Source organism: Enhydra lutris, unplaced genomic scaffold (genome assembly GCF_002288905.1).
Source record: "Enhydra lutris kenyoni isolate GAN:26980312 unplaced genomic scaffold, ASM228890v2 scaffoldscaffold14, whole genome shotgun sequence".
NCBI classification, from domain to species: Eukaryota; Metazoa; Chordata; class Mammalia; order Carnivora; family Mustelidae; genus Enhydra; species Enhydra lutris.
In genome coordinates this window covers 9,393,719-9,410,525 of record NW_019154098.1, presented here as the reverse complement: position 1 = coordinate 9,410,525, position 16,807 = coordinate 9,393,719, and the positions used below count along the sequence as shown (strand labels likewise).

The 16,807-nt window shown below is 38.2% G+C and overlaps 1 protein-coding gene across 1 annotated transcript in view; it reads left to right on the top strand.

Moving 5' to 3' along the window:
* The window catches only part of LOC111146781 (PHD finger protein 20 like 1), a 79,117-nt gene that overhangs the window by 45,690 nt on the left and 16,620 nt on the right, over nucleotides 1–16,807 (top strand). Inside the window, exons 13-15 of the mRNA XM_022502463.1 lie at nucleotides 2,372–2,428; nucleotides 3,617–3,724; nucleotides 16,509–16,673. Coding sequence (XP_022358171.1) covers nucleotides 2,372–2,428; nucleotides 3,617–3,724; nucleotides 16,509–16,673 — 330 coding nt within the window. The remainder of the gene's footprint in view (nucleotides 1–2,371; nucleotides 2,429–3,616; nucleotides 3,725–16,508; nucleotides 16,674–16,807) is intronic.

The window sequence follows — 16,807 nt, the reverse complement described above, 5'->3', positions numbered from 1 at the left end:
TTTTTTTTTTTTTTTTTTTTTTTTTTTTTTTTTTTTTTTTTTTTTTTTTTGGTTTTTGTATTATGTATCGGACTATCCTGTAATATTTTGTTTGAAGAAGATGTTCTGTTGATAAAATTTAGTTTAAAAAATCACTATTCAGAATAGTAAACTGATATCCTTGTTCTTTGGTTCCCACATTCCAGCACATGGTGATATAAGTGTCAGGTAGTGAACTTGTCATAAAACTAAATTTTTTCTCTTGTTGAATTCTTGAATAGGTCTATTTTACTTTTCTACTTAGGTATGTTTTTAGAAGTCCTGCCATTATTGCAGAGGCGAACATTTAATATTCTTATATAAAATATTGACAGCCCTTTGTCAGTCCCTCAGTTTTACTTCTGAAATTTATCAGTTAAGAAATCTAAAGGTTTGGGGACCACTGGAACTCGTGAAACCTGTATCTAGACCTAGTCCTTTCTGAAAGCACTCTGGGAGTGATTATCTCTGTTCTGCTGCACTGACCTGTATTCTGGCGCAGCGAGCGGTTCATAGACATTTTATTTGTCCTCCAAGTACCTGAGGGATCCCACATGGTTCAGTGAGTGAAGGCAGCCCAGTAAAGCAGTTTTCCTTTGATCACCTTGGATTCAGTGCTCCAGGGGTGGGGACCTGCAAGGCAATGATCGTGATCAAGGGCTGCTCCTGAGTATGTCTGCTGCCGCTGGGACTCAGAAGCTCCTTTCTCATTGTTTGTCTTGTAAATGCCTCATTATTTTCATGTAAAATAATCAAATATGTAGAATGTTCATGGTGTGGTAATTAGTAGTTAATGAATAGTAATTATTAAAGGGGGTGTTGTGGGGTGCCTGCGTGGTTCAGTCGGTTAAGTGGCTCCCTTTGGCTTAGGTCATGGTCTTGGTGTCCTGGGATTGAGCCCTTGGTTGGGGGTCCCTGCTTGGTAGGGAGTCTGCCTGTCCCTGCCACCCACTCGTGTGTACCCTCTCTCACTCTTTCTCTCTCAAATAAATCTTTTAAAGAAATAGAAATAAAAATAAAGGAAGTGTTGGATTTGTTCAGTAGTCTTGAAAATGTGGAAATTTAGTTGTATTTCCCTTTGTGCTAATGTTCCTTTCATTTTTTTGTTGTGAGAGATTGTCAAGGCGACTATCAATATTCTTACTTAATTTGAAACTTAACTTATTAGAGCCTTACTAACATTTAATACAAGTTGAGTGGTATTTTTGTATTTTTATTAAGTTTAAGTTATATAAAATATTTGAAGTAAGATGAATGAAATGCTAGCTTTTTGATTCTGTATTAAGTGACTTAAAAATCAACAAACCTGTGAATGGCAATATTAAAGCATAATAGACTGAAATTGTATTTTAAATGCACTATAATATTTTTCTTAGATTAACCTTAGGTACATATTAGCATTGGAAACGGTTGAGTATGAGTTGAGAAGCTTGATTAAATGTATGTGTGTCAGCTACACTGTTACTGAGGTGTATTGGTTTAAAAATATATTTTGGACTATTAGTTAATAGTTCCCAGATGTCATGAGGGTTGAATATTTGTAATGTGTAAAATGAGCTTTTGTATCTTACATTTAGATAAAGACCAAAAATGATTTGTAAAATAATTATATTTTGGCTTTTATCGTTACCTAACAACACATTCATGATGGAGTTCAAAGGTATACTTTATTTTAGATAACAGAAATTAAGTGCTAGTTTAAAAACCGTATGCATGTTGTTGAAAACCAGTGTACTTTAATATGAAGTTCAATATTTCATATAGATGACCTGAATAGCATTCATGTCACAGAAGTAGACACATTACATCAGACCTACCATTAGGGTGCATTTCAGCATTTGGATTGCCAAAGGCTGTGATGCCAGAGTAGATCTTTACGGATTGCCCAGTACATTTATCTAACTTTTTAAATGGTGTGGTCTTCAGTTATTATCACACCACAGAAGAGAAAGTGAAAAAAAAATTTATTATTACTCCGACACTAGTCTAAACATTTTATGAATTTTGACTCCCCTAATACTAATAACGTGAGGTAGAGAGTCATTCCTAATAGGCGGGTAAGGAAACTGAAGCACAGAGAGATTAAATAATTTGGTCAAGGCCAAACAGCTAACAAATGGTGGAACCAAGATTTTAATGTGGGTAGTCTGAAGGAACAAAAATCCTTAATTTATCAGTCTTTTGAAGTAAGAAATCTCACTTCTTTGTTACTAGTTCAGGAAATAAAATAATGTAGACCTTTAGGAGAAAAGAGTCTTAAATAAGGTTTTGTGAGCACTTGTAATGTAAACTATCGTCCCATACTTTTAAACCTTTCCTGACTAAACTTACCTATTTTCCCCCTAACCTACAGGAATATCGAAAACAGAAAAAAAAGTGAAATTGGAAGAAAAAAGCTCAACAGCATTTGGTATGAACAGAAAGTAATCTTTAAGCAAAAGACTATTGGCTTGACAGTGGGAGGACATAGTCTGTCCCTTACTTTTTACCTGTTAGTGCTCCTTTAGGTGTAAGTGATCATCTGTTTTAGTATTTATTAGTATTATTCAGCTCCGGATATTTGATTTCTTAAACACATATCTTATGTGTATTTTTTTGTCAGGGGAGTCCTAGGCTTTCTGTGAGAGTTTTGTCTTTTTGAACACCTTTACAGTTGTGGCTATTTAAAAATAAGGCACCATTTAATATTGTTGAGACTTAGGGAAGGGATGATGAATAAAAAGTCATTTTTTTTTCAGACTTTCTTCTTTAGCTGAACTTATAAAAAAGTTACCAAGTTTTCTGCTTTTTTTTTTTTTCCCTGTCTTCTGTGCTATAATGATGAAAAGTATTCCGGTAATTGATGATAGTCTTAAATATTCTGTAGATTAACTCACTGGAGCTTGTGTCCCTAAAGTTGTTTAAATATGTTTGATAAATTGTAGACTACATCATTCTGAGTTGGAGTAATAGTTGAGTATATATGATGAACCAATTTTAAGTAAAGTACCCTGGGACACTGCTTTAACATCCATTTGTTTTCTTTAAAGTACATATGATTGGGGTCGGGGGGAAGGTATTTTAAAATTTGGGGAAAAAGTTTAATGAAATAAGTTTTTTGCTTTGTGTTCTTCGCCTTCATTGTTGTACACACTGGAAAGTATTGGAAGACTGAAGGAATTATTTATGGATTGATTTTATTTTTCCGAAGGAAAAAATTTCATTAAGTTCTTTTTTTAAATCTAACATATTTTCTCATTAAATTCTGTGTGGAAATACTGAGTCTTCTCAGTCAGGTCTTTCTTAAATTAAGGAGTTTATTTCTTGCCACATCAGGGAACTGAGTATATTACTCATTTAAGATTTTAACTACTGTCTGTGTTAACTTCAAGGTGTCAGGAGTTGGGATTTCTCAACACTGCTAATGAAGACCCCCTCTTAGAGCCCAATAAGCTAATCAGGAGTTCCAGACTCATGACAGGAACAGTTTAATTGAATCCATCCACTGGGCAGGTGACTGGAATAGCTGATTAAAACATAAATGCTGCTTTTAGGTTAACCACAGAACAACAACTCAGGATCAACCATGATTGCTGACTTTATCACTTGTGTCATTTAGGTAAGAGAAAAGAGAAGGATAAGGAAAGAAAAGAGAAGAAAGACAAAGATCACTACAAACCAAAACAGAAGAAGAAAAAGAAAAAGAAAAAGAAATCCAAGCAGCATGGTAAGTATACTAAAATGATGATTCCTGTTTTTTAAAATTCTCAGATTCTTTTCAATTTTTCTGTGTCCTTCTACCAAAGTGAAGGTAGGGCAAGATCCCCCTGTTGTTGAGAACTTGAGAAGTCCTTGTAGTTTTTCCTTGTCTCGTTGATTTAGAAACTACGCAGCTTTGTTTACTATAGTCTGTAAGTTCATCCATCCGCACACTGATTGTTGCAGCTGATCAGAGACTTTCATTTCTGGCATTATGGTGGATTGGATATGTTTGTCAGGTGTGCTTCAGCTACGGAAGGGATTCTTTTCAGTCTAGAATTACAGTCCCTTGAAGTAGTTTTTAAAAGCAAGGATGAAATAAAGATATTTTTAGAAGAACTTGAAAAGAAATGATTTTTCTAGCAATACCCTGTCTAAAGGATATCCTAATTGTGTACCTGAAGGCTAAGGGAGAATGATGACAAAGGAAGGTAGGGGATGCCAGAAGAAAGGATGAGCAGAGAAAATGTAAATATGTGGATAATTCTGAACATTGATTATATAAATCATTTTGATTTATGGGGAAAAACAAAATGGCAGAGAACAAAAATACGTGACAGTAATAATAGCTTGTAAATTGAGAGAGACATGCTTGTATTTCAGTGTTTTTCAGGTCTTGTATTGTTGTGGAAGAGCAAAAGAAATGCATTGCTTTTAAAAAAGAAAGAAAGAAATGCTTTTAGGCTCTAACGATTTAAATCTGCATTGTAGAATTTCTAACATGAATACTAAAAGAATGGAAGCTTGGGGTATAATTTCCAAAATAGATAGTAAGAAAATGTAATGAAAAAATCATCCAAAAGAAGGCAATACAAAGAGAAAAACAGAAAAATAAGAAAAATACAAATTAAAAAATAAGATGGTAGAAATACAAATATATCTGTAATCATAGTAAGAGATTATCATAATTGATTTTAAAAATCCAGTTACAGGTTATTTTCAAGAGATAAATCTAAATACAAGGATAGAGAGGACAGAGCAATGTTGAAAATTAAGAAAAAAATATGAGCAAATACAAAGCAAAAGGAAAGTTGGAGTAGATATATTTGTATCAAATAAAATAGTCATTAAGGGAAAAATTATTCCTAGGGAAAGGCTACCATATAGTGGTAAAGGTTCAGTTCACTTTATAAGTTCCTAGGTACAAAATTTAAAAAAAAAAATTGTTTTTGCAAGAATGTGCATAAGTGGGTAAGGGGAGAGACAGAGGGAGGGGTGGGGGGAGAAAGAATCCTAAGCAGGCTTGCCATGGAGCTTGACCTCATGATCCTAAGATCATGACCTAAGCTGAAATCAAGAGTTGGACACTTAACTAACTTGAGCCACCCAGGCACCCCTAAAATTTTTAAGTTTTATAACTGAATAAAATCACAGTATATTTCTTAGTAACTAGTAAATTAACAAAACTCAAAAATATTCTGTAAGGATAAGAAAGGCGGCAGCAGCACAGGCGATCTCACAGACCTCTCAAGGACACGGACCTCAGCAGCTGCAGAGCAGTTTGCTCAGATGCTAATGTGTAAAAATTGCAGGATGCAGCCCTAAGCACATCTCGACACATTGTAAAGATTGTGATAATGCAGACTACAGTTTCTGACTACAGTATAGTTAAATCAATATTAAAAAGATAAGTAGAAAAACCCCGTATGCTTGGAAATCATGCCACACATTTTTAAATAATTCATGGGTCAAAGAACACTACCAAAGCGGGGGTAAAGATTGATTTATTTGAGAGAGAGTGGGAGAGGAAGAGAGAGAGAGCGCACACGTGAGCCAGGAGGGAGGTGCCAGAGGGAGAGAGAGAGAGACTCTCAAACAGACTCCACACCCATGATCTCAGGGTCATGATCTCAGGGTTATGAGCTTCAGTTCTACAACTTACAGTGGAAGAGTAAGAAGCCAAAACTAATACAGTCAGTCTTCAAAAGAATAAAGAGAAGAATTACTATTTAGCTATAGATTAAGGCAGTGAGGCATTTGGCAAAACCAAAGTATTGATTAAGGACAGAATAGTCCAAAGCATATACATATATCAGAACTTGGTTTATACATAGCTGGCATTCCTAGATTAGCAGATAAAGGATGAACCTTTCAGTAAATGGTATAAGAAATTTATAACCCATGTGGTGAAGGAAAACAAAAAATTGGATTCCTACTTCATACCGTATGCAGCCATCAATTTCAGGTTGATTAATGATGAAATGTGTGAAAGACAAAAACTGTAAAACTTTGAAAGACTGTATAGGAAAACATCTTTATGGTCTTGGAGGAGGGGGAGGGAAGGATTTCTGAACAAAAAGTGTTGATATAAAGGAAGAGGTTGAAAATTTGACTAGACTGAATTAGAGACTTATACTAGAGAGGGGTTCAGTGGCACCTAGATGAAGCAGAGGAAGGGATCCGTGAACTCAAAGACGAGACAAATGAATTCACCCAATCAGAGCAACAAAAAAGAGAACAATGATAAAAAGGATAGGTTAGGATAGATTAAGGGGCTGCTGGGACAATATAAAATAGTCTAACTTTCACATTGTAGGGGTCCCAGAAGGTGAAAAGATAATTCCATGCAGATGGAAACCAGAAAAAAGCTGAAGTAGCTATATTTTTATCACAAAATAAACTTTAAAACAGACAGTAATAAGAGGCAAAGATAGGTGCCACATGGTGATAAAGGGGTTAGTCCAACAACAGGATACAATATTCATAAATATTTATGTACCCTATATATAGGAGCCCCTAAATGTAAAAAGTAAATATTGCCAGGTCTAAAGGGAGATGTACCCAGCAATACAATAATAGTAAGGAATTTTAATGTCCCACTTACATCAATGGCTTCACCATCCAACCAGAAACATCCAAAAGTAGAAGAATACCCATTCTTGTCAATTGTACATAGAACGTTTTCAATGTCAGATCATATGTTAGGCCACAAAACAAATCTTAATAAATTTAGGGGGATTCAAATCCTCTTAGACATCTTTTCTGACCACAATAAGTAATAAGAAATCAGAAATTACGTGGAGAAAACTGGGAACTTTGTGAATATGTGGAGATTAAACTGCATGCTGAACAATCAGTGGGTCAGAGAATAAATCAGAAGGGAAGCAAACCGCCCTGAGACAAACGAAAATGGAAATACACCAAAATTCATGGAATACAGCGAAAACAGTTGTACGAGAGGAGTTCCTAGGATAAATGCCTACCTCCAGAAACAAGAAAATTCTCTCTTACTCATCTCAAGAAAGTAGAAACAGGAGAAGAAAGAAAGCCCAAAGTTATTAGAAGAACGGAAATAATAAAAATTAGAACAGAAATAAATAGAGAAGATCAGTGAAACTAAGAACTGGTTCTTTGAGAAAGCGAACAAAACTGATAAGCCTCGTAAAAGTAGATTGGATAAATAGAAAAGCCATTACATGTGTTTCTATTTTATTTAGGGAAGTTAGTTCGGCTAAAACATTCTTTTTTGGGGGTGGTGTCTTTTTGGGGATTTTGGGATTACTTGATGAAAGGGAGATGGTAATAGAAAAAAATTGATAAGCCTTTAGCTAGACTTATCGAGAAAACAGAATCAAATAAATAGAATGAGAGGAAATATTACAGCTGCTATCACAGAAATGCAGAGAACCCAAAGGCACTACTATGAGCAGTTATATGCCAACAAATTGGACAATCTAGAAAAAAATGGATGAATTTCTAGAAACATACAAACTACCAAAGCTAAATCATGAAAATAGAGTTGAATAAATAGAAAATCTAAACTGACTGATTACTAGTAAGGAGATTGAATCAGTAATTAGAAACTGCCGAACAAAAAACGTTCAAGACTGGACGGCCTTGCTGGTTAATTCTACTAGATATTCAAAGAAGAATTAGTACCAAACTCTTCTCTTAAACTCTTGCAAACTCTCAAACTCTTCCAAAAAAAAAAAAAAGAAGAGGAGGAAGCTCTTGCAAACTCATTTTATGAGGCCAGCATTAATTACCCTGATAATACTAAAACCGGACAAGGGCCCTATAAGAAAAGAAAATCACAGGCCAGTATCCCTGATGAGCATTGATGCAGAAATCCTCAACAAAATATTAGCAAACCAAACTCAGTAATATGTTAAAAGGATCATGTACCATGATGAAGCGGGATTTATTCCTGGGGATACAAAGATGGTTCAACATCTGCAAATAAGTTAGTGTGTTTTACCATGTTAATAAAATAAAGGATAAAAATCACATCATCTCAGTAGATGCAGAAAAAGCATTTGACAGAATTTAACACTTATTTATGATAACTCTGAACAAAGCAGGTATAGAGAGAATGTAACTCAACATAATAAAGGCCCATATAAGACAAACCCACAGATAACATCATGTTCAGTGGTGGGAAGATGAAAGTCTTTGCTTTAAGATCAAGCATAAGAAAAAGATGCCCACTCTTGCCACTTTTATTCAACATAGTTTTGGAAGTCCTAGCCAGAGCGATTAGGCAAGAGGGGAAAAAAAAAGCTTCCAAATTGGGAAGGAAGAAATAAAACTGCCACTATTAGCAGATGACATGATATTATATACAGAAAACTCTAAAGACTCTATCAAAAAACTATTAGAACTTACAAATTTAGTGAAGTTGCAGAATACAAAATCAACACAGAAAAATCTTGCATTTCTATACACTGATAACAAACTACCAGAAAGAGAAATCAAGAAAACAGTCCCATTTACAATTGTCTCAAAAAGAATAAAATACTTAGGAATAAACTTAAGCAAGGGAGTGAAAGACCCCTGTATATTAAAAAATACCTTTTTAAATATAAAATATAATATACAGTGTATATATAAAAATAAATATATAAAATATAAAACATATATTTTGGTGTACTAAGTTGTTAAAGAAATTGAAGAAGGTGCAAATGAATGTAAAGATATTTTATGCTCATGGTCTGGGAGAAGCAGTATTGTTAAATTGCCCTTACTACCGCTACACGATCTACAGATTCATTGCAATCCCAATCAAAATTCCAAGGACGTTTTTCAAAGAAATGGAATAACTGTTTCTAAAATTTGTAAAACCACCAAAAACCCCAAATAGCCAGAGCAACCTTGAGAGGAGCAAAGCTGGAGGCGTTGCACTTTCTGATTTCAAATACTATAAAGCTACAGTAATTAAAATGTCATGGTATTAACATAAAAACAGACACTTAGATTAATGAAAGATAATAGCCCAGAAGTAAACTCTCACATATATGGTGAATTACTTAATGAGAGTGGAGCCAAGAATATACAATGGGGCAAGGGGATTCTTTAATAAGTAGTGCTGAAGACTGGCCAGCCATATGGAAGAGACTGAAACTTGACCACAATCTTAAACCAAACAAAAAGTTAACTCAAAGTGGATTAAAGACTTGAACAAAAGACCCCAGACCTTAAAACTCCTGGAAGAAAACGTGGTTAATAACCTCCTTGCCCTAGGTCTTGGTGGTGATTTTTTTTTAATCTGATACCAAAACAAACAGAAATACATCATACTGAGAAGTTACTGCACTGCAAAGGAAACTATCAACAAAATGAAAAAGACAACCTACTGAATGAGAGAAAATGGTTGCAAATTATCTGTCTGATAAGGGGCTAATACCCAAAATATATTTTAAAAAACCTCTTACAACTCAATAGCAAAAACAGTTTAATTAAAAACTGGGCAGAAGATTGAAATAGACATTTCTCCAGAGAAGATATATAGATGGCTAAAAGGTACATAAAAAGATAATCAACATCATCAATCATTAGGAAGATGCAAGTCAAAACCCCAATGAGGTAACACCTCACACCTATTAGAATGGCAGTTGCCAAAAGACAAGTGTTAGTGAGGATGTGGAGAAAAGAGAACCATTCTGCATTATTGGAGGGAATGCAGCCACTGGGAAAGAGTGTGGAGGTTCCTCAGAACATTAAAACATTAAGAAATACCTTATTCAGGGGCGCCTGGGTGGCTCATTGGGTTAAGGCCTCTGCCTTTGGCTCAGGTCATGATCCCAGTGTCCTGGGATCGAGCCCCGCATTGGGCTCTCTGCTCAGAGGGGAGCCTGCTTCCCCCTCTGTGTTTCCGCCTGCCTCTCTGCCTACTTGTGATCTCTGTCTGTCAAATAAATAAATAAAATCTAAAAAAAAAAAAAGAAAAAGAAATACCTTATTCAGCAATTCTACCATGTGATATTTGTCCAAAGAAAACAAAAACACTAATTTGAAGAGATAAATGCACCCTCATATTCACTGTAGCGTTATTCACAGTAGCCAAGTTGGGGAAGCAACCTAAGTGTCCACTGATGGATGAAGGGATAAAGAAATTGTGTACACAGACACACACAGTGGGGTATTAGTCACAGTAAAGAATGAAATCTTGCCATTTGTGACAATGTGGGTGGACCTTGAGGTCATCATGCTATGTGAAATAAGACAGAGAAAGACAAATACCATATCATCTCATTTATATGTGGAATCTTAAAGGAGAAAAAAAATCCCTCATAGACACAGAGAACAGAATATTGGTTGCCAAAAGCAGGGGGTGGGGGTAGGAGAAGTGGGTGAGGGTACCAAAAGATAAAAAGAAAAAAAAAAATTAAAAAATAAAAGAAATTCCCTTACAGGGGAAAAAAAAATGGAACTGTTATACAGAGGGTGAAAAGACAGCACAGACCATCAGAAAATACTGCAACAGGTGTATCTGACAAAGGATTCATATTCATACTCTGTTTGGAACTTACAAGTCTAGAATAGAAAGAAAAATTTCCTAGTATGAAAATAGGCAGAAGATTTTAACAGGTATTTTCACGGAATTGGAAATCTCTTTGGTAAAGTGGTAAGATGAATGTAGAACGTGATGTCCAGTCTTATGAGAAGCAGCATTAATGTAATTTTTAATACCTATCAGCATCTATTACCTAGCTGCTATCTGTGCAGAAGTTACAAGGTGGATGGTATCAGATGTTGCTGAGGTGGTGGAGACACAATACTGACTACTGTGGAAAGCGGCCATTGGCAAGTGTGCTCGCCGTGTAACTTACAGTTTCTAACTAGGCTCTCATGACCCATCAGGAGGCAGTTATGAGAATGGCCATAGCAGTGCTGACAGCCCAGATGTCCATCAGAAGTCACACACTGATTCCGTGGAATCTGTATCACTATGTAAATAAATGAACTATATCCACAGGAATCTCAGGAACAAAATGATAAGCTAAAAATCACTGAAGAAAGCGTGTAATACGATTTTTTATATGTAAAGATCAAAAAGTTGTAATATGAAACTATATGGGAACATAGCAACAGCATAAAGTAGCAAAAAGTAGCAGAAGCGTAAAGAACAGCAAGAGAATGGTGAGCAGAATTTCAGGACAAGGTAACCTCTGAGGTGGGAAATTTATCAGTTCAAATGGGAAAATGGTACAACAGGACCTTCAAAAGTGATGACAACGTTCTCTTCAACTATGTGACAGGGACCTCAGTATTTTGTGGTATTGACTGACATGCTTTATGTCATACCAGGGTTTTTTTCATATTCATTAAACACTTGTAAAAACCAGTTTTTTTATTTAAATTTTTAAAAAGATTTTATTTGTCAGAGAGAAAGAGCATGAGCAGGGGGAGGGGCAGGGAGAGAGGGAGAAGCAGACTCCCTGCTGAGCAAGGAGCCCAATGTGGGGCTCCATCCCAGGACCCTGGGATCATGACGTGAGCCAAAGGCAGACGCTTAACTGACTAAGCCACCCAGGCATCCCTAAAAGCCGGTTTTAAAAACTATAAAGCCCATTGGGAAATTTCCAAATCAGTAATTGGTGATAAATTCTTCAGATTTTTAATTCCCTCACTATGCCCCAAATCATATCTAATTGTTTCTGCATTCTTTCACCCTAAAGCTGCCAGCGTACATTTGACGTAGGATCCAACAGAGGATTGAAAAGCTTGAAATTACTTTCCAGAGAATATCTTGAACATATCTGTGCGCTCATGTACCCACACTGCCCCTCATCTGTTCTCCCCTCACCCCATCCTTTTACATACGGGCCCCTGGGGCCCAGACTCCAGAGAACCTAAAGTCAGGAAATTCTGGAGCTTCATAAACAAAAACTACTGATCACAAACGCATTTGATGTATGAATACCCTCCTGGGAGGGAATGTAATGCAGACAAGAGAAGCTTCAGACCACATACCATACTGCCAGGTGAACTCCCAAGTGACCAGAGGCCAGGGGGATTTGGTGGACTGAGGTACTGCGGCGGGGACAGCCATGCCTCATGGCAGGAAGGGCGAGCTGTTCACATCCCCTACTGCCATGTCAGCTAACAGGTCAATTCCAGGACTCAGCAGCAGCCACCGAATCTTGGTGTGCTAATACCCCTTGTAAGGGTTGTGGGGGAGATATAACAGGGAGGGGTTGACCAAGGACAAACAAAGAGGTGGTCACATTTTGGCAGCACAGTGAGATAGTACTGAGGAGAATGCAGGAGGTGGTGGTGTCCTGGAAGAAAGAGGGTGATCTGGATTAGTAAGACCGAGAGGAAAGGTTGCAAGGAAAATTGGCACCTCAGAGTTGTGTTCTGCAATTACACTACTCCTGCTTTTAAAGAGCCATTAATCCTTAAAAACATGGTAATATATTTTTTTTATTTTTTAATTGAAAAGAGCTTTATATCGTTTACATTTTAAAATCAGACCTATAAATGAAAATCTTAACTTTGTAAATAGAATCCTAGCAAATGCTTAAAGATGCACGGAAGCATTGCTTTTCATACACAGCAGGTGTGGAGTTGGGTAATCACAGGCATCTGTGCAATTAATTATTACATTTGAGAATTTATTCTGAGTTATTTACATTCATCTTGGAAGTGACTCTTCTCCAGATTAAATTAGAAAAGGGGTCTTTAAAGCTGGAAATAGGGGGTTTTAAATAACTTTAAAATTTTAAAGACATCTTTATTTTAAAACATTCACATTATTCCTACTTGAGGTTCCTAATATAATATGTATTTTATTCTACAGTTACTACAACCAGGGAGCTTTAAAAATTCTTTCTTAACACTGAATGTTATTTTGCATATCCTTCCATGCTTATTATGTACTAGATGTGCTGAAGGCATTTTTTATACAGTGTTGTATTTAATTTTCCCATTAACTAATGCTTTTTACAGTGGAGCCTCTTATACCCATTTTAGAAACCGTGAATTGAAACAAGTAGAGTTGTCCAAGCTCACATGGCTAGTGAGTGGTAAAAAGCAGATTCAAACCCAGGGAGTCTGGTTTCAGTCTTAATTTTAACTTGAACCATCATGCTCTGTTGTTCTGTTACTTCCTGGGCCTTAGAGACTGTTTGCTGGACTCTGCCTTCTTCCCTTTAGCAGGTTTTACTTGTCTTTGCTGGTGTAGGAAGTTCTTAACGGTTTTCCATAGGAGAAATCACCATGTTGGGATTTAAGAGTGACATCCTTGCCGGTTTTTACCTTTGTTACTTTGAGCCACTTGGTCACTTTGAGCCAGTTGCTTTATCTCCTCATCTTTCCTGTATCTGAAAATATGAAAAGGTGTGGAGAGATTTAAAAGAACTAGAATGAGAAATGCAAGGAGAATCTAGAACATTGTGTTGGGAAAACAGAGACTCCCTTCTAGGAGCTTGGTAGGCAAGCCTTACCAGCATACTGTAACAGCGATAAGAAGCACGTGTAGTATTGGGAAAGTAAAAGTGATCCAGAGTAAGTTCTGTCTATAGTGTAGAGAAGCTGGAGTGATCAAGGAAGGGGCTTTATGTGGAGGATTACAGCTGATCTAACCTAAAGCTCTCAGTGGACCTTTGTTCACCGTAGCCAGAGGGGCCTGGCGTGGGAATGCAGGTGTGGTGTAGAGCGCTAAGAAGTATTGCTTAGTTGCTAATACCACGTGGAAGGATTATCTATCAGCCTGTTTTATTTGTAACCACCAAATTGAGGTTTCTGTCATTATTCTGATATTCAGGCCATATAACATGTCATTGAACAAAGGGCCACTTTCAAAGCTGAGCGTTGGATTCAAATTTTCATTGCAAAGTGGAACTTCGTCGTCCTTTGGCAAGTTATTTAAATTGTATAAATGTCCGTTTCCTCACGTCTAAAGTGGTAGTAATAGTTTCTGCTGTGTAGCTTTACTTGTAGGATTCAGTCAGGTAATCTCTGTCAGGTACTGAACACGATGCCAGCTAGCGTTCAGCAGATGCCCTTTCCTCGCCTGAGCCCAAGTAAGGGGGCATGGGGCAGGCTGTGTAGAGACTGCGGGGCCGGGAGAGGCACAGTGGCCCCATGCTGTACCAGGGCCGCTCTGCAGTCTCAGCGCCTGCAGCGTCCAGCGGGTGCCCACTCCCGACCTGCTGGCGGCGAGGCCTGGGAATCTGCTTTGCCAGGCTTTCCAGTTTGTGTATACATGAAACATTGAAATCCACTGGTCACGCTTTTTGGTTAAGAGTAAGGCTCTCTGTGTTTGGAGGCTGACTTTGCAAAGAAAGCCGTGTCTTCTTGGGCACTTTAACCTTTTCAGTGTCTGTTCTTCTGCTTGTGAAATGGCACTAGCAGCCGTAGCTTCCTCATTGTGTTAGCTGGAGGATTAGGAGTTAATCCGCATAAAGCACTTGGACTCTGGCTTGGCACATGGGGTGCCCAGTAGATGTGGCTGTGCTGTAGTATGTATGGTGAGTGCTATGTTAGTGTCCAGTTGCTGCTGGCACAGAGTACTACGTATCTGTGACTTTAAATAACCTGGATTTATTATCTTAAAGTTCTGAAGGTCACGAGTACAAAATGGGTCTCGGTGGGCTGAAGTGAAGGTGTCAGCAGGACTGCATTTCTTTTGGGAGGCTCTAGGGGAGAATCCATTTCCTTGCCTTTCCTAGCTTCTAGAGGATTCTCTGTGTCTTGGTTCACGTCCCCCTAACCATCTTCAAAGCCAGCAACGGCCACTCAGGTCTTTAGGGACTCTTGTGATTACATTGGGCCCACCCAGATAATTCAGGGTAAATTTGAGGACAGCTGATTAGCAGCCTTAATTCCACTTTGCTACAGAACCTAACGCATTCATAGGTTTGGGGATTAGAATGTGGGACTCTTTGGGGACCATTGTTTTGTCCACCACAACCACCGACTTTAGATGGATACTCGGTGCACACCTACACTGGTACTGCTCTTCTGGAAACTTGCTTTCCTACTCTTGACTTTTCCTCCACCTCTTTCCATTCCCTAACCTGCCTTAGGTGCCCTTTGCCTCATATACTTTGAGCAAATAGAAGCCACCAGATGAGAACTTGCTCATCTGTCCACAACTATGTGCTTAGCTATGTATGTCCATCTTTAACTGCTTTGCCTCTGTGATAATGGAAGCTGTTGTCTTTCTCTTCTTAAAATCCTTCACTTGTCACCCTGCCTCCCCTCATTTTTAGATTTTGCAGACGATGCATAGGCTCTCCCATCTTTGAAAAGCCTTCCTCTAGGGGCACCTCTGTGGCTTAGTCCATTGAGTGTCCTACTCTTGGTTTCAGATCAGGTCATGATCTCAGGGTCCTGGGACTGAGCCCTGAGTGGGGCCCTGCACTCAGCAGGGACTCTCCCTCTTCCTCTCCCAACTCCTCTGTGCCTCCCCCCACTGTGCTTTCTCTAAAATAAATAAATTATTTAATAAATAAATATCTTCCTCTGGACCCACGTTCCCTGTCTGGTTTCTCCTCCTCCCTCTTACTCTTCAGCCCCAACCAAGAGGCCCTCTTTTCACCTCTTGGTAGTTCAAGCAGAAGCCTGGAAACCGCCCTTCTGACGCCAGGCCAGCCCCGCAGACCCGTGGTCTGCAGATCACTGCGTCTCCCTGTCAGTTTTCAAGCCAGCTGCCCTCTCCCAGGCCAGACCGTGGCTTCCCCTGCCCGCGCCTCCCTGCACCCTTCTTCACTCCATAGCTCCAGTAGGCTTTGAAAACCAGAAACAGACTTGTGTCACGCCCTTTTTGCCGAATTTAGGATAAAACTCAAAAATAAGAACGTACGTTTAACCAGACCTGCCCCTGCCACTCTAACCTCATTTCTTCTCTCTGTCCCTCACTGTGCTACAGCCACAGTCTCAGATTTTCAATGTGCCAGGCTCTCCTCTGCTCTGGAGCCTTCCCAGGGCCCTGAATCCTGCCCTCTCCTGTCATCATACCCAGCTCTCCTGGAAGCTGCAGGTGGCTGCTTCCTGTCCTCTGTCTGCATGGCTCATGCTAAGCTGAGGAGGATAGGACTCGGGTTAATTTCTTTTAGGACCACTTAATTTCATTGAGATGCTTTTTGCTGAAAAATGTATCAATTATCAGTGTAATAATTGACATGCTACACATTAGGAGCATCTCTTTACAAATTGCAAAAAGAAAAAAAGTTAATTTCCATCTTACACATCTTACTGTAGACATAGCCATGATTATAATGGAGAGAAACTGTAGAAATAATCATTTTTCCCTTCTGGACTCGCTAGCAAGACTTTATCGATACCAGCTAGAACGTGGTGCTCCCTGGTGGTATGTGTGTACTGCCTGGGGTACAGGTCCCGGGTGTTCTCCCCCAGCCCAGTTTATTGGATACTCCATGATCTAGCTGTGTTCATGGATGAGGAAGGAGGTGGCATGGTTATTTTATGTCTTGTAAAACTTAACTTTCTTGTTAATTTTTATAGTGACTCTTCCTGATGCCCTGATGCTTTATTAATATTTCTTTATGTATCTTATGTTACAGACTATTCAGACTATGAAGACAGTTCTCTAGAATTTCTGGAAAGGTGCTCTTCTCCACTAACTCGATCTTCTGGGAGTTCTCTGGCTCTGCGAAGCATGTTTACGGAGAAAAATACAACATATCAGTACCCGAGGGCAATTTTGTCAGTTGATCTTAGTGGTGAAAGTATGTGTAATCATGTAATGCTTAAACAAGTCTTAAGATTATTAAATGGGGAACTGAGCTGGAAACATACTTCAGTGAGGGCTTATCTGAGCACACTATTGAAGAAGTTATCCCAGAAACTAATACGAAAATCT